Source organism: Oncorhynchus kisutch, linkage group LG1, assembly GCF_002021735.2.
Source record: "Oncorhynchus kisutch isolate 150728-3 linkage group LG1, Okis_V2, whole genome shotgun sequence".
Lineage (NCBI taxonomy): Eukaryota > Metazoa > Chordata > Actinopteri > Salmoniformes > Salmonidae > Oncorhynchus > Oncorhynchus kisutch.
Window position 1 is genome coordinate 66,115,597 of NC_034174.2, and position 25,251 is coordinate 66,140,847.

Below are 25,251 nucleotides of genomic sequence, written 5' to 3' on the forward strand. Positions count from 1 at the left end.
TTCTCTTGTGGACACTACTAATGCTTACACTGTATTGAGATACAGTGTCTTGCGAAAGTATTCACCCCCCCTTGGAATTTTGGGGGTTTTGTATCATTTGAATTACACAACATGCCTACCACTTTGAAGATGCAAAATATTTTTTATTGTGAAACAAACAAGAAATAAGACAAAAACGGAAAACTTGAGCGTGCATAACTATTCACCCCCCCAAGTCAATACTTTGTAGAGCCACCTTTGCTGCAATTACAGTTGCAAGTCTCTTGGGGGTATGTCTCTATAAGCTAGGCACATCTAACCCCTGGGATTTTTACCCATTATTCAAGGCAAAACTGCTCCAGCTCCTTCAAGTTGGATGGATTCCACTGGTGTACATCAATCTTTAAGTCATACCAAAGATTCTCAATTGGATAGATGTCTGGGCTTTGACTAGACCATTCCAAGACATTTAAATGTTTCCCCTTAAACCACGCGAGTGTTGTTTTAGCAGAATGCTTAGGGTCATTGTCCTGCTGGAAGGTGAACCTCCATCCCAGTCTCAAATCCCTGGAAGACTGAAACAGGTTTCCATCAAGAATTTCCCTTTATTTAGCGCCATCCATTATTCCTTCAGTTCTGACCAGTTTCCCAGTCCCTGCCGATGAAAATCATCCCCACAGCATGATTCTGCCACCATCATGGTGTTCTCGGGGTGATGTGAGGTGTTGGGTGGGCGCTAAACAGTGTTTTCCTTGATGACCAAAAGCTCAATTTTAGTCTCATCTGACCAGAGTACCTTCTTCCATATGTTTGGGGAGTCTCCCACATTCCTTTTGGTGAACACCAAACATGTTTGCTTATTTTCTTTCTTTAAGCAATGGCTTTTTACTGGCCACTCTTCTGTAAAGCCCAGTTCTGTGGAGTGTACGGCTTAAAGTGGTCCTATGGACAGATACTCCCATCTCCGCTGTGGAGCTTTGCAGCTCCTTCGGGGTTATCTTTGGTCTCTTTGTTGCCTCTCTGATTAATGCCCACCTTGCATGGTCCGTGAGTTTTGGTGGGCGGCCCCCTCTTGGCAGGTTTGTTGTGGTGTCATATTCTTTCAATTTTTGAATAATGGATTTAAAATGGTGGGATGTTCAAAGTTTGATATTTTTTATAACACAATCCTGATCTGTACTTCTCCACAACTTTGTCCCTGACCTGTTTGGAGAGCTCCTTGGTCTTCATAGTGCTGCTTGCTTGGTGGTGCCCCTTGCTTAGTGGTGTTGCAGACTCTGGGGCCTTTCAGAACAGGTGTATATATACACTTAGATCATGTGACAGATCATGTGACACTTAAATAAAGTCCACCTGTGTGCAATCTAACTAATTCTGTGACTTCTGAAGGTAATTGGTTGCACTAGATCTCATTTAGGGGCTTCATAGCAAATGGGGTGAATACATACATTTGGGCAAAAAAGTATTTAGTCAGCCACCAATTGTGCAAGTTCTCCCACTTAAAAATATGAGAGAGGCCTGTAATTTTCGTCATAGGTACACGGCAACTATGACAGACAAAATGAGAGAAAAAACATCCAGAAAATCACATTGTAGGATTTTTAATGAATTTATTTGCAAATTATGGTGGAAAATAAGTATTTGGTCACCTACAAACAAGCAAGATTTCTGGCTCTCACAGACCCTAACTTCTTCTTTAAGAGGCTCCTCTGTCCTCCACTCATTACCTGTTTTAATGGCACCTCTTTGAACTTGTTATAAGTATAAAAGACACCTGTCCACAACCTCAAACAGTCACACTCCAAACTCCACTATGGCCAAGACCAAAGAGCTGTCAAAGGACACCAGAAACAAAATTGTAGACCTGCACCAGGCTGGGAAAACTGAATCTGCAATAGGTAAGCAGCTTGGTTTGAAGAAATCAACTGTGGGAGCAATTATTAGGAAATGGAAGACATACAAGACCACTGATAATCTCCCTCGATCTGGGGCTCCACGCAAGATCTCACCCCGTGGGGTCAAAATGATCACAAGAACAGTGACAAAAATCCCAGAACCACACGGGGGTACCTAGTGAATGACCTGCAGAGAGCTGGGACCAAAGTAACTAAGCCTACCATCAGTAACACACTACGCCGCCAGGGACTCAAATCCTGCAGTGTCAGACGTGTCCCCCTGCTTAAGCAAGTACATGTCCAGGCCCGTCTGAAGTTTGCTAGAGAGCATTTGGATGAGCCAGAAGAAGATTGGGAGAATGTCATATGGTCAGATGAAACCAAAATATAACTTTTTGGTAAAAACTCAATTCGTCGTGTTTGGAGGACAAAGAATGCTGAGTTGCATCCAAAGAACACCATACCTACTGTGAAGCATGGGGGTGGAAACATCATGCTTTGGGGCTGTTTTTCTGCAAAGGGACCAGGACGACTGATCCGTGTAAAGGAAAGAATGAATGGGGCCATGTATCGTGAGATTTTGAGTGAAAACCTCCTTACATCAGCAAGGGCATTGAAGATGAAACGTGGCTGGGTCTTTCAGCATGACAATGATCCCAAACACACCGCCCGGGCAACGAAGGAGTGGCTTCGTAAGAAGCATTTCAAGGTCCTGGAGTGGCCTAGCCAGTCTCCAGATCTCAAACCCATAGAAAATCTTTGAAGGTAGATGAAAGTCCATGTTGCCCAGCAACAGCCCCAAAACATCACTGCTCTAGAGGAGATCTACATGGAGGAATGGGCCAAAATACCAGCAACAGTGTGTGAAAAACTTGTGAAGACTTACAGAAAACGTTTGACCTCTCATTGCCAACAAAGGGTATATAACAAAGTATTGAGATAAACTTTTGTTATTGACCAAATACTTATTTTCCACCATCATTTGCAAATAAATTCATTCAAAATCCTACAATGTGATTTTCTGGATTTTTTTTCTCTCATTTTGTCTGTCATAGTTGAAGTGTACCTATGATGAAAATTACAGGCCTCTCATCTTTTTAAGTGGGAGAACTTGCACAATTGGTGGCTGACTAAATACTTTTTTGCCCCACTGTATGCAGCCACCACTTTTCCGTGGGGGTTTTTATTTTTTGAAACAATAAAATTTTTAAATTTCACTTCAGCAATTTGGACTATTTTGTGCATGTTCATTACATGAAATCCAAATAAAAATCCATTTAAATGACAGGTTGTAATGGAAAAAAAAATAGGAAAAACGCCAAGGGGGTGAATACTTCTGCAAGGCAATGTATCTTATTTCTTCCAATTGTATTTGTCTTACAGGCAAGGAGTCAGACCACAAGCTCTTTAGATCCACACCATATGGATGACCTGATAATGGCAAAAGAGAGAGAGATTATCCTATCAATGTTATACTATAAAGTCCAGTGATTAAAGGATATGTGTAATCTGTGAAAAAGTTTCCATTTACCAATTACAAAGCATATGTGAGGGATCAATTCACAGTAAGACTTTAAGATGGAATTGCTGTAGGCTAAAACATTGCCTATAAAAGACTATGGGCTGTTCAATTCCGTTCCTGGAGGGCCGAAACATTTGTTTTTTTCGTTTCTACTTAGTAGTTAATTGCACTCACCTGGTGTCCCAGGTCTAAATTAGTCCCTAATTGGAAAGAGAGGACGCAAAACAGAAGTGTTTCGGCCCGCCAGGACAGGAATTGAATAGCCCTGTGACATTCAGTACATATTCAACTGAGGAATAAGTCATGTATTGACTTAATCTTACCAGGTTAGGACACTAGATAGTGGACAGCATGTACTCAACCCTGAAATATAAGACACGCCTCCACAGCGGTACATGCAATAGCTTTGGGAGTAGGTATCCCTGGTCCTGAATGCCACAGGTACAGTACATCAAGTTGTGTATGTTTAAGCATCAGTTCCCGTAAGGGCTGAAAGTAGAAGTCATTTCTTCCCGGTACGGGACCTCCTATATGTGCATCCATTTGAGTGTGTCCCCAAAAAATGTATGGGCCTAAAACATAGAATTAAATATAGAATCCCAATCAATTTAATATGATCGCTGTGGGCCTAGTCATAAAGATTTGTAATTTTACTTGAAAAATGTATGACCTTTTATTGTGGCATAAACACAACCAGTCATGATGTTTTGATCTGATTGTCAAACAATGACTTCAAAGCTGCGGGCTTACAAAGTATACAGTATGTTATGGTGTCGGGTGCATTTTCCTGGCATGGTTTAGATCCACTTGTAGAATCTATGCAGAGGCACATTGAAGCTGTTCTGGCAACTTGTGGTGGCCCAAACCATTTTAAGACACTTTATGTTGGCGTTTCATTTATTTTGGCAGTTAGATGTATGGCTTGTGATCAAATTTAATCCACAGTTATTGTTTAGAAACTATTGATCCTCTTTGGCTAAATTATGCTCTCTGTTGTATTTTGAACATTGAGAGTTGTCTGTGGTTGGATAAAATAAATAATAATAATAATAATACAATTTGTTTTACCTCTTGGGCTTCCAACGGGCTTGGGCCCAGCCCCTGACTCACACAATTGACCAGTAAAATGTATTTATTATGCAATTATTATTATTTTTAAGTTTATTAAATCAGTCCCCAGTTACCCACGTGGGCCCCCTACCTCCTCCCCCCATCTGACAATTAACAGGGCAGCAGGAGCAGGCTGTGTACACTCATTGACAGCGGGCTTCTGAGTCCTCCTGTGGTTGGCGGTTGCAGTAAAAAGAAAGATGGAGTGCATTCGGAAAGTATTCAGACCCTCAACTTTTTCCACATTTTATTACGTTACAGACTCTTCTCTGCAGAAGAGAAGCGCTCAAGCTCTCAGGTTGGATGGGGAGTGTCGCTGCACAGCTATTTTCATGTCTCTCCAGAGATGTTCGATCGAGTTCAAGACCCGGGCTCTGGCTGGGCCACTCAAGGACATTCAGAGACTTGTCCCAAAGCCACTCCTGCGTTGTCTTGGCTGTGTGCTTAGGGTCGTTGTCCTGTTGGAAGGTGAACCTTCGCCCCGGTCAGGTACTGAGCGCTCTGGAGCAGGTTTTCATCTCTGTGCTTTGCTCCGTTCCTCTTTCCTGACTAGTCTCCCAGTCCCTGCCTCAGAAAAACATTCCCACAGCATGATGCTGCCACCGCCATGCTTCACCGTAGGGATGGTGTCAGGTTTCCTCCAGACAAGACGCTTGGCATTCAGGACAAAGAGTTCAATCTTGGTTTCATCAGACCAGAGAATCTTGTTTCTCTCATGGTCCGAGAGTCTTAGGTGCCTTTTGGCAAACTCCAAGTGGACTGTCGTGTGCCTTTTACTGAGGACTGGCTTTCATCTGGCCTGATTGTTGGACTACTGCAGAGATGGTTGTCTTTCCATAAGGTTCTCCCATCTCTACAGAGGAACTCTGGAGCTCTGTCAGAGTGACCATCAGGTTCTTGGTCAGTTCCCTTGGATAAAATAAATAATAATAATACAATTTGTTTTGCCTCTTGGGCTTCCAACAGGCTTGGGCCCAGCCCCTGACTCACACAATTGACCAGTAACATTGATTTATTATGCATTTAAAACATTTTAAAAAAAAGTTTATTAATCAGTTAACCAATCAAGACAGGGCTCCACAGTTACCCATGTGGGCCCCCTACCTCCTTCTCCTCCCCACCATCTGACGATTAACAGGGCAGTAGGAGCAGGCTGTGTGCACTCATTGACAGCGGGCTTCTGAGTCCTCCTGTGGTTGAGGAAAACATTCCCTGACCAAGGCCCTTCTCCCCAATTGCTCAGTTTTGCCAGGCGGCCAGCTGTAGGAAGAGTCTTGGTGGTTGCAAACATCATCCATCTAAGAATGATGTTCTTAGTGACCTTTAATGCTGCAGACATTTTTTGGTACCCTTCACCAGATATGTGCCTTGACACGATCCAGTCTCAGAGCTTTACGGGCAATTTCTTCAACCTCATAGCTTGATTTTTGCTCTCACATGAACTGTCAACTGTGAGACCTTATATAGACAGGTGTGTGCCTTTCCAAATCATGGCCAATCAATTGAATTGACCACAGGTGGACTCCAATCAAGTTGAAGGAACATCTCAAAGATGATCAATGGAAACAGGATGCACAGGAAACAGGATGCACATGAGCTCAATTTTGAGTCTCATAGCAAAGGGTCTGAATACTTTTGTGAATAAGGTATGTTTTTTATGTTTTATAAATTTGAAAAACTTCTACAACCTGTTTTTGCTTCGTCATTATGGGATATTGTGTGTAGATTGATGAGGAAAACATTTTTTAAATCAATTTTAGAATAAGGCTGTAACGTAATAACATTTCAAAAAAGGGAAGGGGTCTGAATGCACCGTATATTAATTTTTTTGAAACACATTTTTTAAATATTTTTTTGCTACCTCTTGGGCCCCCCACAGTCCTAGGCCCAGGGGCATCAGTCCCTGTAAACCTCTGCATTAATCCAGCCCTGCTTCAAAGGGCTGTTTTACTAGACTACCTGTGCATGTTCAGCCACTGGCAACATATTTCCAGCCTCCAAACAGTGGTGAATTGAAAGAGACATCTGTTACACAAAACACCAAAAAGTATTATGACATTTGGCGATTGTCAAAAGGGCCCGAATGGAAGTGTCCACTGCTGTCCAAGTACGTCTCGGTGTCAGCCACTCATCTCTGCCTTGGCAAAATGTCTGTGTTTTCGTCAAATCATACCAGACATTTTCAAGTTCATCTGCGAATTGTTCTTGCCTCTGATATGCAGCAATGATAAATAATGGTGTAATATAGGAGAGACAGGGGGACCTGATCCTAGATCAGCACTCCTATTCTAAAACCCTTTATGAATACGAGCTCCAATTTAGATCTAGGAGACCAGGTAGGTGCTTTCACTCAAGCCAGCTGCACCACATGAGTCAACTCATCATTGGATTTAAGTGGTTGATTCCCTCCAAGCTAAGTTGGTGAAGTGATTAACTAGTAAAACAGGTGCGGTACATTTGGCACTCCAGTACCAGAGTTGCCTTCTCCTGTGTTAGATGCCTAGCGTGGACAGAGTGGTGAACTTACAGAAGTACTTGAGTGTCTCTTCTATCTGGTCGTGTGTGAGTCCCAGGGCAACCTCCGGGGGCAGCAGAGGAGTGTGGAGCCAGTCGTCGTGGTCGTAGCCAAACATGCAGTCTGCCCGCAGAGTGTAGTTAGGCAGTCCCTCAGACAGCAGGCTCACTATCTCCACCTCACTATCGCCACCTGAACAAAGTTCTGAGGGAGGGAGGGAGGGAGGGCGTGGCAAGGGAGATATGGAAGAACAAAGAGACAGCATTCATCACATTGGATTGAGCATTCTGAAATCTCCAAGTCTCTGCTGCCCCCCTGAGGCACTGACTGGATGGAGTTCCCATCTAATGTCCCCTGCAATGGTTCTAAGAGACACATCTTCCCACTAGCTTCTAACAAGTGCTGTCCAACATGAAAGTGAACCCCTTCTCCAATTCCCTACAACCCATCTGCTACATTCATTTACTGTGACCTACCAGTGAGGGTGGACACATCATGGCTTCCCCTATCCACTCTTTCCAGGAGGTCGCACTCCATATTAAGGCCCTCATAAAGGGGCAGGGTCTCCTCATCGAGGCCCCCGGACGCCTCCCCCCTATAAAGGGAGAGGGTCAACAGGGGGTCCAGTGGGGAGTGTGCGGGCCAGAAGAAGAGATGAGATGGAGATGGATGAGGGTGGGACAGCTTGACTGGGGCCGGGGTGTTCAGGGTGAGAGTGGAGGACTCAGGGTTGGTCTCTGTGAGTGACTGAGGCCCCCTGGTGGATCAGGGAGAAACAGCAGGCTGATCGCACATCTGGTACCAGGGCTGGTCTGAGAGAGGAAGAGAGAAAAAAATATATAGTGTTGCTAGGTTTCCATCCAATTGGCGACAGATTTTCATGCAAATATTCTAAAAATCTGCATAAAAACACTATGCGCATTTTCCCACCAGAGATGCGTTTCCATCAAATTGACTTGTTGCAGATGAAAGGTGTGATGACGTAATGCACATCAAAATACATTTTGCAGTTAAGTTCCCATGTACTGAATAAAAAATAAAAGTTAAATGGGTTTCCATCGCATTTTCAACTACATTGACGGGTTTATCACAACAACAAAAAATTGCGTGACATAGCGCATGTGCCAACTCTGGTATTGGCACGTACTCTACAGCCAACAGCGTAGATACAGTAGGCTACTGTATCTACGACAAAAGTGCAAGATAATTTTTTATTTGTCAAACGGCAGTCAAGCATTGATGACCATGTCACCAGAATGAGACCTTTGGGTATTTCTTGGAAAGGACCACCCTGTGAAGTTCATCATAATGTATTTAAATCTGTAGCCTAATAAACTCCATGTGTGACTCCAAGTTACCTTTGACATTACGATTATTATTTTCATATTTGCATAAAAGAGCTTCCAATGACATTTTACGCATAATTCATTTTGCAGACACAAAAAGATCCCACCTAGTCTAGTTTATTTTTTGGAAAGTTTTACTGAAAGATTTTCTGTTTCCATCAGTCTTGTCATTTACATTTTTTTATCTGACATGTACTTTACTCGCATAAAAAGGTTGGATGGAAACCTGGTTAGAAAGATGAATTCAAACCGACCATCTTTAATTCACCAACCTCATAGTCTTTTACGTTTTAGCGCGGAACGGCATAACATTAAATGCCGTTTGACGTTTGAACATGGGAATGCCATCAAATGCGAATGTATCAAGAAAACTCTCATCCCTTTACTGAAATGTATTTCACCCGTTTTTCCAGGTGAGACACTGAAATGATGCTCTCGTTTTCGATAACAGCCTGGTGAAAAGACATACAGATTTCGGTCACTTTTAAGGACCAGTTGAAAATAAATTTACTTCAGACATTTCAACCACGAATTTACAAGCATCTTAATCTTATTAAAGCCATGTACAGTGCCATGTATGCTCCCATTGTCTCACTAGGCTTGGCCTTTCCCCAGACTTTTCAGGGTCAGAAAGCTAGAGTTACCCTAGCTACACACAGATCACGTTACAACCGGCGCACAACACACCACCTTATGACATTTAAACCAACACAGTTACTAAACAAATCTTGACGAGGCACAATAAATAGTGCTGTACATTCCAACTGGGACTGCGCGCTTAGGCTTGCTGTAACCTGTATTATAGTATTAGGAGTAAAATGCTAATTCATACCGTTTACAAAAGCAAAGAGAAACATGAGTGTCCCTCTTTGTAAGGCATATCAATTCATCTACATGTCTGCCAGGAAATGCTGCAGGGGGGGGGGGTTCAGGACATTCTAACAATGTCCTAATTGTCACATCCAGTTTTATTGTCATATTGTGGTTGTTAGTGTTTGGATACTTCAGACATAGGCAATATCAAGGTCAGTGGTAAAGGACAATGGATATCATACAATACATTAGCTATGCATTGCAGTCGAGGATATATTATAAGGGACATATTACATGAGGACTATTTGGTTAACAAAGCACTGACCGTGCATGTGGGTAGACAAAACATGTGACACACGCATGCACGCGCACGACGGTAGCCTAGTGGTTACAGCGTTGGACTAGTAACCGAAAGGTTGCAAGATCGAATCCCTGAGCTGACACAGTACAAATCTGTCGTTCCCCTGAACAAGGCAGTTAAACCACTGTTCCTAGGCCGTCATTGAAAATAAGAATTTGTTATTAACTGACTTGCCTACTTAAATAAAGGTTACATTTAAAAATATATATTAACTCAGCTGTGTGCAGCTCGCCACACACCCACTCAAGAGACAGATGAGAATGACACTCTCCTCCTCCTTCCTCCCCCTCTCCAACCTCCTTAATTAACTGAGTGTATTGCGCTGGTCACTCCTGCCAAATCCATCCATCCACTCCCTCCGCGTACAGCTGTCAGAGGGAGCAGCAGGGTCGTATACATACAGCAGGGTCGTATACATACAGCAGGGTCGTATACATACTCTAGGTCTGGCTTTTTACTGTATCCACCCCCACCACCATGATGATTAATGTCTGGTAGTCCTGTAGCATGTCGTGTCTGTTGACAAGAATGATAAGTAGTACTTGTGTTTTCACTAGGATGCTAAATAAGGGTGCATGAATGCAATCCAAAATATCATGTTATTATACAATTATAAAATGTCTTCTTCCCACTTCTTAAATGACAAATTAAAAAATAGAGGGGAATCAATTGGCATTTGGTATGGGCAGTCAACTAACCTGCAGCACACAGTCTCACACACAAAACAAATGGAGCATGCCCATCCATGCGTACACACACACACACACACAAAAGACATGTCATACCTTTATCTGTCATATTTACATGCTGCCAAGGCCAAGTTGGCAGGCATTGTATTGTGGGTCTATTAACTACCCGGCCAATCGCAGCCTTGTATCCCATTTAGAGGAGGTCACCAGCGAGTATGGTTATTGGCCATCTCCCCGTCTCTTTCTCTGTGTGGTTGTCATTGGGCCAGGCAGAATGCCAAGGGAAAGACCCTGTTACACTGCCCAGTGTGCCCACTGTACAACCCTGGGCTCCACTAGGTCCTCGTTCCGATGTCTGCCAGCAAATTAACAGTCCAGAGAATCTACAGGAACTGTGAGAAAACAATTGTCCAGTTCCCTAGACAAACACACAGTGGGATGCGGAAGACTGGGCCACTAAGGGCAAAGCCAAAAACGTCTGATCCCTGAGGATGTGTTCAGTACAGTATATCCATAAGGATATAATCAAACACACAGGCTATTGTTTGTGTGTAGCCTACACAAGTTACTCTTGAGAAATGTGGAATGAACAGCAATATGCACAGCAGTATGCTACGTGGTTTAACTCAAACAGGGAAAGTTACTTCAATCTGAATGTCAAGGATCGCAAATGGCTTTCCTAACGTAAATGAGAAGTTAAAACGTTACCTTAAAAAGTGTTACAGTTGCATAGGGCCGTTCATCCAAGATGAGCAGCGCCAAAGGTGAAGGAATAATAAGGAGACTTTTCCGAGGGAACTTCAATAAGTCACGTATAAAAGTGTAACGGATAATGGATGTCCTTCTGAGTCCGACTGACCTTCCAGAGGACTCACGTTGAACTCGTAGAGGCCGGTTGGAAGAGCCCGTCTTTGGTGCTCTTTGGCCGTTCAAATCAAATCAAATTTATTTATATAGCCCTTCGTACATCAGCTGATATCTCAAAGTGCTGTACAGAAACCCAGCCTAAAACCCCAAACAGCAAGCAATGCAGGTGGAGAAGCACAGAAGGGGTGTGTACGTGTGTAGAGTCACACACGAACGAGAGAGGAAGGAAGGGCAGACGAGGGTGTTACAGAAAGAAGCGAGGGAGGGTGGGAGGGAGGGGGTAGAAAATAGACAGATAGTGACAGTTGAGGAGGGAGGAGGGACACTTGCAGGGTACAGTACTGAGGAAAGTGGGAAGGGAAGGGGTAGGAAAGAGGGTGCAAACTGAGATGGCGAGAGAGGGCACAGGAGGGAGAGGGGCCCTTGAGAAAAGGGTACTTAGGAAAGAAAGGGATGAATGGGTTTAGCCTGTCACCACCAGATTGAATAACAAATCAGAATTTGCAAACCGGCTGAGAGGGAGAAGCTTGTCAAATGCAAATCTCGCCTCTAATTGGCTGAGAGGGCCAAGGACTCTGGACCCATGGTCACCCGGGCAACAGTTCAGTCATCTGACAAAGCCCAACTGATGCCTCTGCCAGTAGGGATTTTATTCAAATGGTAAGTATGTAATTATTCAACTTCAAGGTAGAGGCTTTTACACAAACCAGAGAAAGGTTCTGTACTAAAATAGGGCAAGATTTACAAGACCTTTTGCACTAGAGCGAAATCTGCACCTTTTCCCCCCCAGAGGGAACAGGAAAAGCTAGAACAATCAAAGTCAAACCATTTAAGACTTCCACATAACAACAAGAGGAAAGTACACCTCTGAGATCACTTTAGTAAATCTAAGCCACACAAGCTAATATACAATGCATCAGTGGTGAAAGTTGTTTTCTGAACCCAGACAGGGCTTCCATCCAAGAACTTCAACGTTCTTTCACTGAGCGTGTAACTGACCCCATAACTGGCCTCATTTACATCAAGCAGTGCCACACAGTCCATTACTGTGGTGGCCAGGGAGGGAAGTATGGGCACTATGGAATAATGAGATCAGATTGATAGGTAGGTAGATAGATAAACTAGTGCTTGAACGATACCCACCATTTCATTATTTAACACTGCCATGAGATAGTAGCGTATAAAGTCTCTCCTGATAGGCTGAACGGCCAGCATGCACATGAAATGTAGTTCTGGGTGACGAGATTAGAGCCTTTCTAATGATTGTGGTTCAGGCTAATTATAGTGGCCTCATTTTGGAGTGATGCTCCCGTATGGCCGTGTCTAGACTTGACAGTTATTGCAGTTTTTGTATTCGGACTATGGAGTTCTGATCATGGAATTCCAAACACATCATGCATCTACACTAAAATGTGTCCACCATGTCCACATTGTGTCCGGATTCCCTTTTCCCGCACTATATTAAAATGCCAGACTGCATTCTGCAAATGGTAGAATAGGCTAAATATGATAACACAACAACTAGCAAAACTAAAGGGATTGCAAACAGGAGAGCATAAGTTTAGCCAAAGGAAAATTAGTTTTTCTAACTATTAACTAACCGGCTAGCATTTGAGGCCAGCGAACATGCTCCTCACACTAGGAACATATTTCCTCCAGCGTTATAATGAAAAGGTGCCTCTCAGTACCAAAATACACGTTTTCTGGAGACTTATGGGCGGAGTGCTGATGACGTCACCCACTGTGTACGCTTTAGGTAGCCTGATTGCATCCAGACTGAGGAGAAACCCGCCCACAATGCATCCCAGACCACAGTGCGACTTTTATGCGTCTAGAACCGTAATTTTCAATACGATCTTCGTATTCTGATAGCAGAAACCGCATGTAAGTGTCAAAGTGTAGACATGGCAATAGAGGTGCCCCCCAAAATAGAACAGGTAACATTAGTTCCTACTAGGTAGGCCTTCAAACTAAAATTGCGGGAAAGACACCAAAAACCCACCAAACCTCTGAGAAAAGACAATAATTAGTCAACACACTATACTAATAAAAAGCAGAAAATGAACTATTAAAATAGTCGAGGGCCTATGATCCAGAAGGATTAACAGGCCTGAGTAAGTAAATACTATACACATCTCTGGAGCCAAGCAGCCAGACAACATGGGTTGAGGCGGGTGAGGAGTATGCAGAGACATTTCAGCTGAACTGATGAGATGACCTTATCTCTGACCATGAGACAGTGGCTAAGCTGCTGTGTTGAATCAGTTGAGTATCTAGACACAGTGTTCACTCCCCAAACAATAAACATTGCCTACGAAACCTTCTGCACACTTACCATGGCTGAACTGCTTTCACTACAAACCTGATTCATCAAGTCACAAGGCAATTACAACTAAATTATATCTCAATTTAAAAAAAAGGTGGACTCGGCAAAATGACGTCGCCACGAGCAGCACCGCAGATATTGAGATAAGTGAGATGCAAGACTTCGCTTTCACACAGTATCTGCACGGGTTCGCATCATGCTGTTAAAGCGTGGTAGACGGGGGCACCAAAACAGCCTCACACTTCAACGCTCTCAGTTGTTGCGGAAATTGGCCCACTGTGCTGTTTACTTTCTGCATCGACATCATATCGCTGAGCCTACCTTTAAAGTAAACAAAGTTTTCTGATTCCAATACAAAAAAAAACAAATTCAAGCTTCTCAGAGGACAAGGAACGTGATATATGTTCTAAATTTCTCTTTAACCAGATTAAAACCGCTGACAAAGTCAACGCCCCTGTAAACAGACTGCCGTGACATATCAAAATACATTCATACACCAAAAACAAGGTTACTCTAAAGTACAAAATAAACAAGAAAAATAGAAATTGCAAATGGAAAAAAAATAGCTGTCACTTTGTGCAAAGATTCTCAATTAATGTGTGGTTCAGTTGGTAGCTTGTGGCGTTTGCAACGCCAGGGTTGTGGGTTCGATTCCCACGGGGGACCGGTAGGAACAAGTATGAAAAAGTATGCACTCACAACTATAAGTCGCTCTGGATGAGAGCGTCAACTAAATAACTAAAAATGTTTAACACATTCTCTTTTTTGAAGACAAACTGACACACACCATCCCTTCCAACAGATGACACCCCATCTATATAGGTATTCTAACAGAGGCTTAGCTCTCATTCCTATAAAGCAACGTCCCCCCAAACTAGAGGTCGACCGATTAAAAATCGTCACGGCCGATTAATTAGGCCCGATTTCAAGTTCATAACGATCGGTAATCAGGATTTTTGGACGCTGATTATGGCCGATTACATTGCAATCCACGAGGAGACTGCGTGGCAGGCTGACCACCTGTTACGCGAGTGCAGCACGGAGCCAAGGTAAGTTGCTGGCAAGCTTTAAACTTACAGTGCCTTGCGAAAGTATTCGGCCCCCTTGAACTTTGCGACCTTTTGCCACATTTCAGGCTTCAAACATAAAGATATAAAACTGTATTTTTTTGTGAAGAATCAACAACAAGTGGGACACAATCATGAAGTGGAACGACATTTATTGGATATTTCAAACTTTTTTAACAAATCAAAAACTGAAAAATTGGGCGTGCAAAATTATTCAGCCCCTTTACTTTCAGTGCAGCAAACACTCTCCAGAAGTTCAGTGAGGATCTCTGAATGATCCAATGTTGACCTAAATGACTAATGATGATAAATACAATCCACCTGTGTGTAATCAAGTCTCCGTATAAATGCACCTGCACTGTGATAGTCTCAGAGGTCCGTTAAAAGCGCAGAGAGCATCATGAAGAACAAGGAAAACACCAGGCAGGTCCGAGATACTGTTGTGAAGAAGTTTAAAGACGGATTTGGATACAAAAAGATTTCCCAAGCTTTAAACATCCCAAGGAGCACTGTGCAAGCGATAATATTGAAATGGAAGGAGTATCAGACCACTGCAAATCTACCAAGACCTGGCCGTCCCTCTAAACTTTCAGCTCATACAAGGAGAAGACTGATCAGAGATGCAGCCAAGAGGCCCATGATCACTCTGGATGAACTGCAGAGATCTACAGCTGAGGTGGGAGACTCTGTCCATAGGACAACAATCAGTCATATATTGCACAAATCTGGCCTTTATGGAAGAGTGGCAAGAAGAAAGCCATTTCTTAAAGATATCCATAAAAAGTGTCGTTTAAAGTTTGCCACAAGCCATCCTGGGAGACACACCAAACATGTGGAAGAAGGTGCTCTGGTCAGATGAAACCAAAATTGAACTTTTTGGCAACAATGCAAAATGTTATGTTTGGCGTAAAAGCAACACAGCTCATCACCCTGAACACACCATCCCCACTGTCAAACATGGTGGTGGCAGCATCATGGTTTGGGCCTGCTTTTCTTCAGTAGGGACAGGGAAGATGGTTAAAATTGATGGGAAGATGGATGGAGCCAAATACAGGACCATTCTGGAAGAAAACCTGATGGAGTCTGCAAAAGACCTGAGACTGGGATGGAGATTTGTCTTCCAACAAGACAATGATCCAAAACATAAAGCAAAATCTACAATGGAATGGTTCAAAAATAAACATATCCAGGTGTTAGAATGGCCAAGTCAAAGTCCAGACCTGAATCCAATCGAGAATCTGTGGAAAGAACTGAAAACTGCTGTTCACAAATGCTCTCCATCCAACCTCACTGAGCTCGAGCTGTTTTGCAAGGAGGAATGGGAAAAAATGTCAGTCTCTCGATGTGCAAAAATGATAGAGACATACCCCAAGCGACTTACAGCTGTAATCGCAGCAAAAGGTGGCGCTACAAAGTATTAACTTAAGGGGGCTGAATAATTTTGCACGCCCAATTTTTCAGTTTTTGATTTGTTAAAAAAGTTTGAAATATCCAATAAATGTCGTTCCACTTCATGATTGAGTCCCACTTGTTGATTCTTCACAAAAAAATACAGTTTTATATCTTTATGTTTGAAGCCTGAAATGTGGCAAAAGGTCGCAAAGTTCAAGGGGGCCGAATACTTTCGCAAGGCACTGTATAAAAAACGATCAATCTTAACATAAACACTAGTTAACTACACATGGTTGATGATATTACTAGTTTAACTAGCTTGTCCTGCTTTGCATATAATCAATGCAGTGCCTGTTAATGTATCATCGAATCACAGCCTACTTCAACTTCACCAAACTGGTGATGATTTAACAAAAGCACATTTGCGAAAAAAACACAATCGTTGCACCAATGTACATCAATGATCAATAAACATCAATGCCTTTCTTACATTCAATACACAAGTATATATTTGAAATCTGCATATTTAGTTAAAATAAATTCATATTAGCGGGCAATATTAACTAGGGAAATTGTGTCCCTTCTCTTGCATTCAGTGCGAGCAGAGTCGGGGTATATACAGCAGTTTAGGCCGCCTGGCTCGTTGCGAACTGTGTGAAGACAATTTCTTCCTAACAAAGACTAACTAATTTCCCAGAATTTTACATAATTATGACATAATATTGAAGGTTGTGGAATGTAACAGCAATATTTAGACTTCGGGTTGCCACCCGTTCTATAAAATACGGAACAGTTCTGTATTTCACTGAAAGAATAAATGTTTTGTTTTAGATTTGACCATATTAATGACCTAAGGCTCGTATTTCTATGTGTTTATTATATTATAATTAAGTCTATGATTTGATGTTTGATAGAGCAGTCTGACTAAGCGGTGGTAGGCAGCAGCAGGCTTGTAAGCATTCATTCAAACAGCACGTTCCTGCGTTTGCCAGCAGCTCTTCACAATGATTGAAGCACAGCGCTGTTTATGACTTCAAGCCTATCAACTCCAGAGATTAGATCGGCAATACTATAGTGCATATAAGAACATCAATAGTCAAAAGGTATATGAAATACAAATAGTATCGAGAGAAATAGTCCTATAATAACTACAACCTAAAACTTCTTAACTGGGAATATTGAAGACTCATGTTAAAAGGAACCACCAGCTTTCCTTTGTTCTCATGGCACATATTGCACTTTTACTTTCTTCTCCACCACTGTGTTTTTGCATTATTTAAACCAAATTGAACATGTTGTTTCATTATTTGAGTCTAAATTGATTTTATTTATGTATTATATTAAGTTAAAATAAAAAAGTGTTCATTCTTTTGTTGTAGTAATTGTCATTATTACAAATAAATATATATATATATATTTTTTTTTTTATGTTTTAATGAAATAGGCTGATTAATCGGTATCTGCTTTTTTTGGTCCTCCAATAAATCGGTATTGGAGTTGAAAAATCATAATCGTCGACCTCTACACCAAACACTGCAATCTCCATTAACTCAAACTGGGAGCACTGTTCAGTTAACCATTAACTTCCTCATTGTACTATTTCCCATAAAGACCCAGTCTATCAACCACCTCACTGATAAAGGTGTGGCGTCTCTTAAACGTATATTGTGTTAATTCTGGTACGGGAAAATAGAGAGGGAAAGGACAAAGCATTTGAAGATCATTGTTTGTGCATTTCCACTGTGACATTTCAGTTATCCTCATAATTCTGCCTATCTAACAATGCGCACTATTTGGATACTTTGAAAATGACTTGTGATGTCTATATGCCATCTGTTGTTATGCCTGTTTGTCTCTTTTAGATCATATGGATGGTACAGACGAAACCAAAGTCTGGACAAACGTTGAAGCCTCTGGATCTACAGAGATGAAGCCACAGGTACTATTGACATGATCATAGGAGCAGGGCCTCGATCAGGTACAAACCAAGGCAAAATGCAAATCACCAAGCCTGTCATGAGTCATGACAAAAGGCAGGATGTGAGGTGAGAGATAACGTTCCACAAAGCAAATGAGGAAACACTTGGTATAGTCTGAGAGAAAGACATAACAGGATGAGAGAGAGAAATAGTAAGAAAGCTAGAGAGATATACTACACAGACACCAGCATGTATATTTAAAATGACCTCTATCCAGAAGATTTGTTCCAAGCTAATGAATACAGCTATGATACAGAGGTATAGGGCATGGGAAAGTGGACAGAGAAAGAAAGAGAGAGAGAGAGAAAGAGAAAGAGAGAAAGAGAGAGAAAGAGAGAGAGAAAGAGAAAGAGAAAGAGAAAGAGAGACAACAGCAGTGTATCAGGAGAACCTTTACTTGGACAGAGACCGGTTATTTTTACAACCCACTAGTCACCCAGACAACTGGAGCAGCTATATCTGGACTCCAACTATGGTGTGAATAGAAAGTGGCCTTAAATGCCTAAACCTAAAATACCAACACACTCTCAGCTGATTCTCTGTGTGGACCAGAGGTCACTAGCCCTGCTCCTACAGAGCTAATACACTAAAGGGTGTGCAGGCTTTTTGTTCCAGCCCAGCACTAACATACCCGCTGATGTGACCGGACCAATCTACTACTCATAAAGACCTTGATCAGTTGAATTAGTTGACATCAGTGTTGGGCTGCAACAAAAGCCTGCACACTCTGTAGCTAGAGACAAGAGTCTGTGAACAAAAACTACAAGTGAATGAGAGGTTGAAGGATTGAGAGTCGCACACTGTCATCATTTTGTCTGTCAAGTGGTAATTCTCATCAATGTAATGTCATTCACAACTCGGCATTAAGAAGACAAATAGGACCATTCCAGCTTAGCAGAGTGGCATTCTAACTCTAATATGCTAACAGACAGAGAGTTGCTATTTTAGACACATGGTTGTATTTGAAGAGAGTATGCTGATGGTTTGGGTAGTTGGGAACGCCAATGCACGCACTGTATCCTTTATCACGCACACATTTGGTCTGCGCCCTCTCACACACCAGACACATATTTCCCTATACTTCTATATATTTCATATTTTCCATATAGGCCTCCCTAGTCAAGAGAACAGGTGGCAGGTGGTATGGACACAACATTTCCCAACTCATGCCATTATAATAACATAGCCACAACATTACCCAACTCATGCCATTATAATAACATAGCCACAACATTACCCAACTCATGCCATTATAATAACATAGCCACAACATTAGCAGCCTCATGCCATTATAATAACATAGCCACAACATTAGCAGACTCATGCCATTATAATAACATACCACAACATTAGCAGACTCATGCCATTATAATAACACAGCCACAACCTTAGGATAGATAAACCATACCATCATAATAACAGTTAAACAGTTGATAAAGTACAACCACAGCATCAGTTTGTGAAATACCATATCTTGGTATATGTTAACCCCATCTTGCAAGTACTGTGGTTCAACAGGCCTACAACCAAATCAACCTGTGGCTCAACAGGCCTATAGTCCTTCTGAAGGCCTTTTGACTGGCTCTTACACAACCTAGCTAAGGCCAACAATACACACATGACAACACAATACATCAGCTATGGAGTGAATCAGCCTCTATGATCTTCAAAATAACAACAAATAAGGGATAATGAACGCAAACCGAGTCAGAGGCTAACTACAGCAGCATAGACACAGAGACGGTATGCTAATAACATTAGGTTATTCGATTTATTGACTACCTCAGTATATCACTTACTGTTGTAAATGACAGTTCTTCCTGTGCTGCTAGGAGTATCCTTGCATTGATTGGTTGCAGGTACTGTTGGTAGGACAGTCTCTCCTTGAGAGTGAGTGAGCCAGAGTCAAATCCAATGGCCTCTACAGCTGCTGCTTCTCTTGTCAGCTACCTTAGAGAGAGAGAGAGAGAGTAAGTGAGGGAGGGAGGGAGGGAAGGCGGGAAGAGGTGGGGTTATAATGGAGAGTTGGGGAGGGACAGAAAGAGAGAGTGTGTGTGACAAAGTGTGTGTGTGACAAAGTGTGTGTGTGTGTGTGTGTGAGAGAATGAAAGAGTCTGAGTCAGCACTTGTACACCCTGTCATATTGCAGCTGCAGGCAAGGAATTCCCTCTCCCCCCTCTCTCTCTGTCATACTATCTGCCTCAGTCTGGTGCTCTGATTAGAGCCATTCATTTGCATCAGTCAAATCAGACATCTCACTTTCTGCTTTACACAAGGCTGTACACGAGCCAAATCAAATGCCTTACTCATGCACTACTATATTACGCTACAGTTCAAAATCTATTACCTACAGCTATTATAATGAATCTGTTTTTCTAAAGTAGAAGATGACTGATTAACAAACAATAATGCTCAAATATGGTCATAATGAAACCAGTGACAGGCAACCAACCAAGATAAATTTAGCTCATGTTGTTTGGTTCCAAAATGCTCTCTAAATCTGGCTTCTAGGTTTTAGAAATAATTGTCCATTGTAGTTTGACAATTAAACTAACCGGAAAACTAGGACACTTCGGCTACATGCTGATGGCATATGGTAGGGCAACACCAGACAATGGGCAATAAAGGAATGCACTGAATATGAAAGGCATGAATACATCATAGATCTGTGATTACAGAGGTGTCATTATTTGGCATAGACTCTAAACCAGTTGGCTGGTCATGAACTGTTAGGCTATTTATGGAAAATTATCACAACTTTTAAAAAAGGCATGTTCTAAGTTACAGCTCTGAGTAATAAGGGCTGCCATATAAGGGCATTTCTATTTAGTCATCAAAAAAATGGTGATAGCGCCACCTCCTGTTGTGTCCCGAGCTAATACAACAGGATGCAGTCAAGACAGCCTAGGCTAAAGTGATTATGACGTTCAAAGAGTGAGGTGACTGGATCTGACATGCAGCAACTCGCTTGATTGTATCTGTATCGAGGTGCTACAGTATATTGCAAACACCCATCAATATGTAGGGTTGGTATAGTCAGTGTCAAGGGTGTGTTGGATAGTTCCAAGGACTAACATCAGTTGTTTAACACTATCAATATGCAGTAGATGACAGAATAGGGCCTTATACACCTATTTTGATAAATGTTTTCAAAACATGGCCACATTACCACATTGACAGAGGACTGGTACGGAAACACCACTACAGAACACATTGATGCTAGTCATAAAATTATAGCCTACCACAGTTATACCGGTAGGGGATTTTCAAAGACAAACTTTACTGTGCAAAACGTTGCAAAAATTGTGTCGCAAACAGAAACAATGTTGCAAACAGAAACAATGTTGCAAACAGAAACATGGCAAGTCCTGTTTGTAGACTATCCTATTCAATATTTATCTGCCGTCTTCCTATATCCCGTTGTGATTTGTCGTCCACTATGAATCAATTGCATGTAAACTAAAGATTGACATGTTTGGGGTAAAAAGGAAATGTTAATTATCGACTTGAATTGTCGGCAACCTGATGGGTGCGATTCATTTGTCAATTAGGCCTAACAAAGATTAGATAATGTTGTGATAGGATCCGATTTGCCTCAGCCAATTTTCCAGTTGACTAGCTAACGTTACATCTCTCTTCATCTTTTCTGCTGATAATTAATTCACTATGCTGCAACTGAAAAGGGTGACAGTCGTGTACAATGAATTAATGTGACCTACTTCTGAGATAAAGTGTTTCTTTTGAGAACATTTTCAAAGAGCACAGGCGTTTTGCATTTCCACCGACAACAAGAGGGCAGGGATCCCACCCTATGTGAGCGAGCCTATGGAAACTTCGCTTCATCAAGTTGGTCACACATTGCTTTGTTTAGAAGCTAATTACCTAAATGCAACCATCAACAGATAATACTGTGACAAGTTTATAGAGACTTACGCATTTGCTTTTATCCAAGTTCTTCAAGGTCATTGTAGGCAAACTTGACAGGAACTTTTCCTCCGGACTTCGGGCTTTCAAAGCGCTGGGTCCGTCTGTTTTTGGTCATCTTGGAAGCGAAGCATTATGGAACATGTAGTTTCACGGGCAACCTCCTTGCTTAGCTAGAATACTTTGAAGCAGTGGCCCCCAGGAACAGTAACAGACATGAACACCTCAACAATCTCGCATTCATGCGCAAATATGAAAACGATTTAGTGAAATTGTATGTATTACAAATGTCAATGTGTTCAGAATGTGTCTAACATGTAAGTATAAGATGTACACACATACCTTGTTGTTTGATTTCAACAGACAAAACATTATTATAGAAAACCACCTAAAAAAAAATCCAGTGGAAGTTCCCTGGGTACATCATAAAAGTAACTTCCCTGCTGTTTGCAGCCCAGCCATGTTCAAATTAGAGGCAGCCAAACCAGCGGTCACATGAAATGTATTTTAGTCATGTCCTGCTGCTCCATGGATCATTTTGATGATACTATATCTGACATATCAGGCATTCATCTAGTAGGTTAAAGGAAGCAGTTAACCTCAAGGCAGCAGATTACAAGAATGGAAATTATTAATAAGCTTGGCCTACTTCCTATATTACATTTTGAGGCTGTTTATTGACATTGTTAGATATTATTTATGGTTATATTCATACTTATTTTTTTAAATATAAAATTGGATGGATGTAATAATATTCAAGGGTGCAAAATATACAGCACTGTGCAAAGGTTTTAGGCAGGTATGAAAAAATGCTGTAAAGTAAGAATGCTTTCAAAAATAGACATATTAATAGATTATAGGGTAGCCTAGTGGTTAGAGCATCGGGCCAGTAACCGAAAGGTTGCTAGATTGAATCACTGAGCTGACAAGGTAAAAATCTGTCCTTCTGCCCCTGAACAAGGCACTTAACCCACTCATTTGAAATAAGAATTTGTTCTTAACTGACTTGCCTAGTTAAATAAAGATTAAATTAACTAAATGCAAAGTGAGTGAAAAATCTAAATCAAATCCATATTTGGTGTGACCACTGTTTGCCTTCAAAACAGCATCAATTCTTGTAGGTACACTTGCACAAAGTCAGGGATTGTGTAGGCATATAGTCAGGTGTATGATTAAACCACACAGGTGATAATGATCATCAATTAAATATGTAGGTTGAAACACAATCATTAACTGAAACAGAAACATGGGTGTAGGAGGAATACAACTGGGTAAGGATCAGCTTACAAGGTGAGGTTGCTGAAGACAGTTTACTGTCAAAAGTCATACACCATGGCAAGACTGAGCACAGCCACAAGGTAGTATTCACCCCCATTGGCATTTTTTCCTATTTTGTTGCCTTACAACCTGGAATTGAAATAGACTATTTGGGGGTCTGTATCATTTAATTTACACAACATGCCTATCAATTTGAAGATGCTAAATATTTTTTTTTGTGAAACAAACAAGAAATAAGACAACAATTTGAGCGTGCATAACTATTGTGCAGTTGCAAACCGTAGTCTGGCTTTTTTATGGCGGTTTTGGAGCAGTGGCTTCTTCCTTGCTGAGCGGCCTTTCAGGTTATGTCGATCTGGGACTCGTTTTACTGTGGATATAGATACTTTTGTACCTGTTTCCTCCAGCATCTTCACAAGGTCCTTTGATGTTGTTCTGTGATTGATTTGCACTTTTCGCACCAAAGTACGTTCATCTCTAGGAGACAGGACGTATCTCCTTCCTTAGCGGTATGACGGCTGTGTGGTCCCATGGTTTTTATAGTTGCTTACTATTGTTTGTACAGATGAACGTGGTACCTTCAGGCGTTTGGAAATTGCTCCCAAGGATGAACCAGACTTGTGGAGGTCCGCAATTTTTTTTTCCTGAGGTCTTGGCTAATTTCTTTTGATTTTCCCATAATGTCAAGCAAAGAGGCATTGAGTTTGAAGGTAGACCTTGAAATACATCCATATGTACTCCTCCAATTGACTCAAATGATGTCAATTATCCTATCAGAAGCTTCTAAAGCCATGACATCATTTTCTGGAATTTTCCAAGCTGTTTAAAGGCACAGTCAACTTATTGTATGTAATCTTCTGACCCACTGGAATTGTGATACAGTGAAATAATCTGTCTGTAAACAATTGTTGGGAAAATTACTTGTCATGCACAAAGTTGATGTCCTAACCGACTTGCCAAAATTATAGTTTGTTAACAAGAAATTTGTGGAGTGGTTGAAAAACGAGTTTTAATGACTCCAACCTAAGTGTATGTAAATTTCCAACTTCAACTGTATATACTGAGATCATGTGACACTTAGATTGCACACAGGTGGACTTTATTTAACTAAATATGTGACTTCTGAAGGGAATTGGTCACACCAGACCTTATTTAGGGGCTTCATAACAAAGGGGGTGAATATATATGCACGCACCACTTTCACATTTTTTTAAAACAAGTTATTTTTTTCACTTCACCAATTTGGACTATTGTGTATGTCCATGACATGAAATGCAACAAAATAGGAAAAACGTCAAGGGGGTGAATACTTTTGCAAGGCACTGTATACTGCATCCGCAAGGTCTCTCCCAGACAGAAATGTCAAGGCAGACAGGGGTTTCCAGATGTGCTGTCCAAGCTCTTTTGAAGAAGCACAAAGAAACGGCCAGCGTTGAGGACCGTAGACGCAGTGGTCGGCCATGGAAACTTACTGCAGCAGATGAAAGACACATCATGCTTACTTCCCTTCGCAATCAGAAGATGTCCAGCAGTGCCATCAGCTCAGAATTGGCAGAAAACAGTGGGACCCTGGTACACCCATCTACTGTCCGGAGAAGTCTGGTCAGAAGTGGCTTTCATGGATGACTTGCGGCCAAAAAACCTCCACCTGGACACAAGGCCAAGAAACTCAACTATACACAGGAACTGGGGTGCATAAAAATGGCAGCAGGTGCTCTGGACTGATGAGTCAAAATTTGAAATATTTGGCTGTAGCAGAAGGCAGTTTGTTTGCCGGAGAGCAGTACACAAATGAGTGTCTTGCAGGCAACAGTGAAGTATGGTGGAGGTTCCTTGCAAGTTTGGGGCTGCATTTCTATAAATGGAGTTGGGGGTTTGGTCAGAATTAATGGTCTCCTCAATGCTGATAAGTAAAGGCAGATACTTATCCATCATGCAATACCATCAGGGAGGCATCTGATTGGCCCCAAATGTATTCTGCAGCATGACAACGACCCCAAACATAGTTCTTAATGATTTTCGCTGTATCTTCAGCGTAAAGAACAACAAGGAGTCCTGGAAGTGATAGTATGGCCCCCACAGAGCCCTGATCTCAACATCATCAAGTCTGTCTGGGATTACATGAAGAGAGAGAAGTACCTGAGGCTGTCTAAATCCACAGAAGAACTGTGGTTAGTTCTCCAAGATG

The 25,251-nt window shown here is 41.7% G+C and overlaps 1 protein-coding gene across 9 annotated transcripts in view; it reads right to left on the bottom strand.

The window, feature by feature from the left end:
* LOC109889087 (trafficking kinesin-binding protein 1) overlaps nucleotides 1–22,442 on the bottom strand; it is a 40,965-nt gene extending 18,523 nt beyond the window's left edge. For 3 of the 9 annotated variants that reach the window (XM_020480300.2, XM_031830366.1, XM_031830376.1), the window contains exons 1-5: nucleotides 22,128–22,440; nucleotides 21,795–21,966; nucleotides 19,661–19,811; nucleotides 7,498–7,833; nucleotides 7,034–7,225 (exon numbers count right to left, since the gene is read on the bottom strand). In XM_020480300.2, the coding sequence (XP_020335889.1) occupies nucleotides 7,034–7,225; nucleotides 7,498–7,558 (253 nt within the window). In that variant the 5' untranslated portion in view covers nucleotides 7,559–7,833; nucleotides 19,661–19,811; nucleotides 21,795–21,966; nucleotides 22,128–22,440. Of the gene's footprint in view, nucleotides 1–7,033; nucleotides 7,226–7,497; nucleotides 7,834–10,938; nucleotides 11,152–19,660; nucleotides 19,812–21,794; nucleotides 21,991–22,127 lie in introns of those variants that run through there. The other 6 variants (XM_031830326.1, XM_031830315.1, XM_020480282.2 and 3 more) reach the window with 6 other exon arrangements.
* Between the last annotated feature and the right edge of the window lie 2,809 nt (nucleotides 22,443–25,251).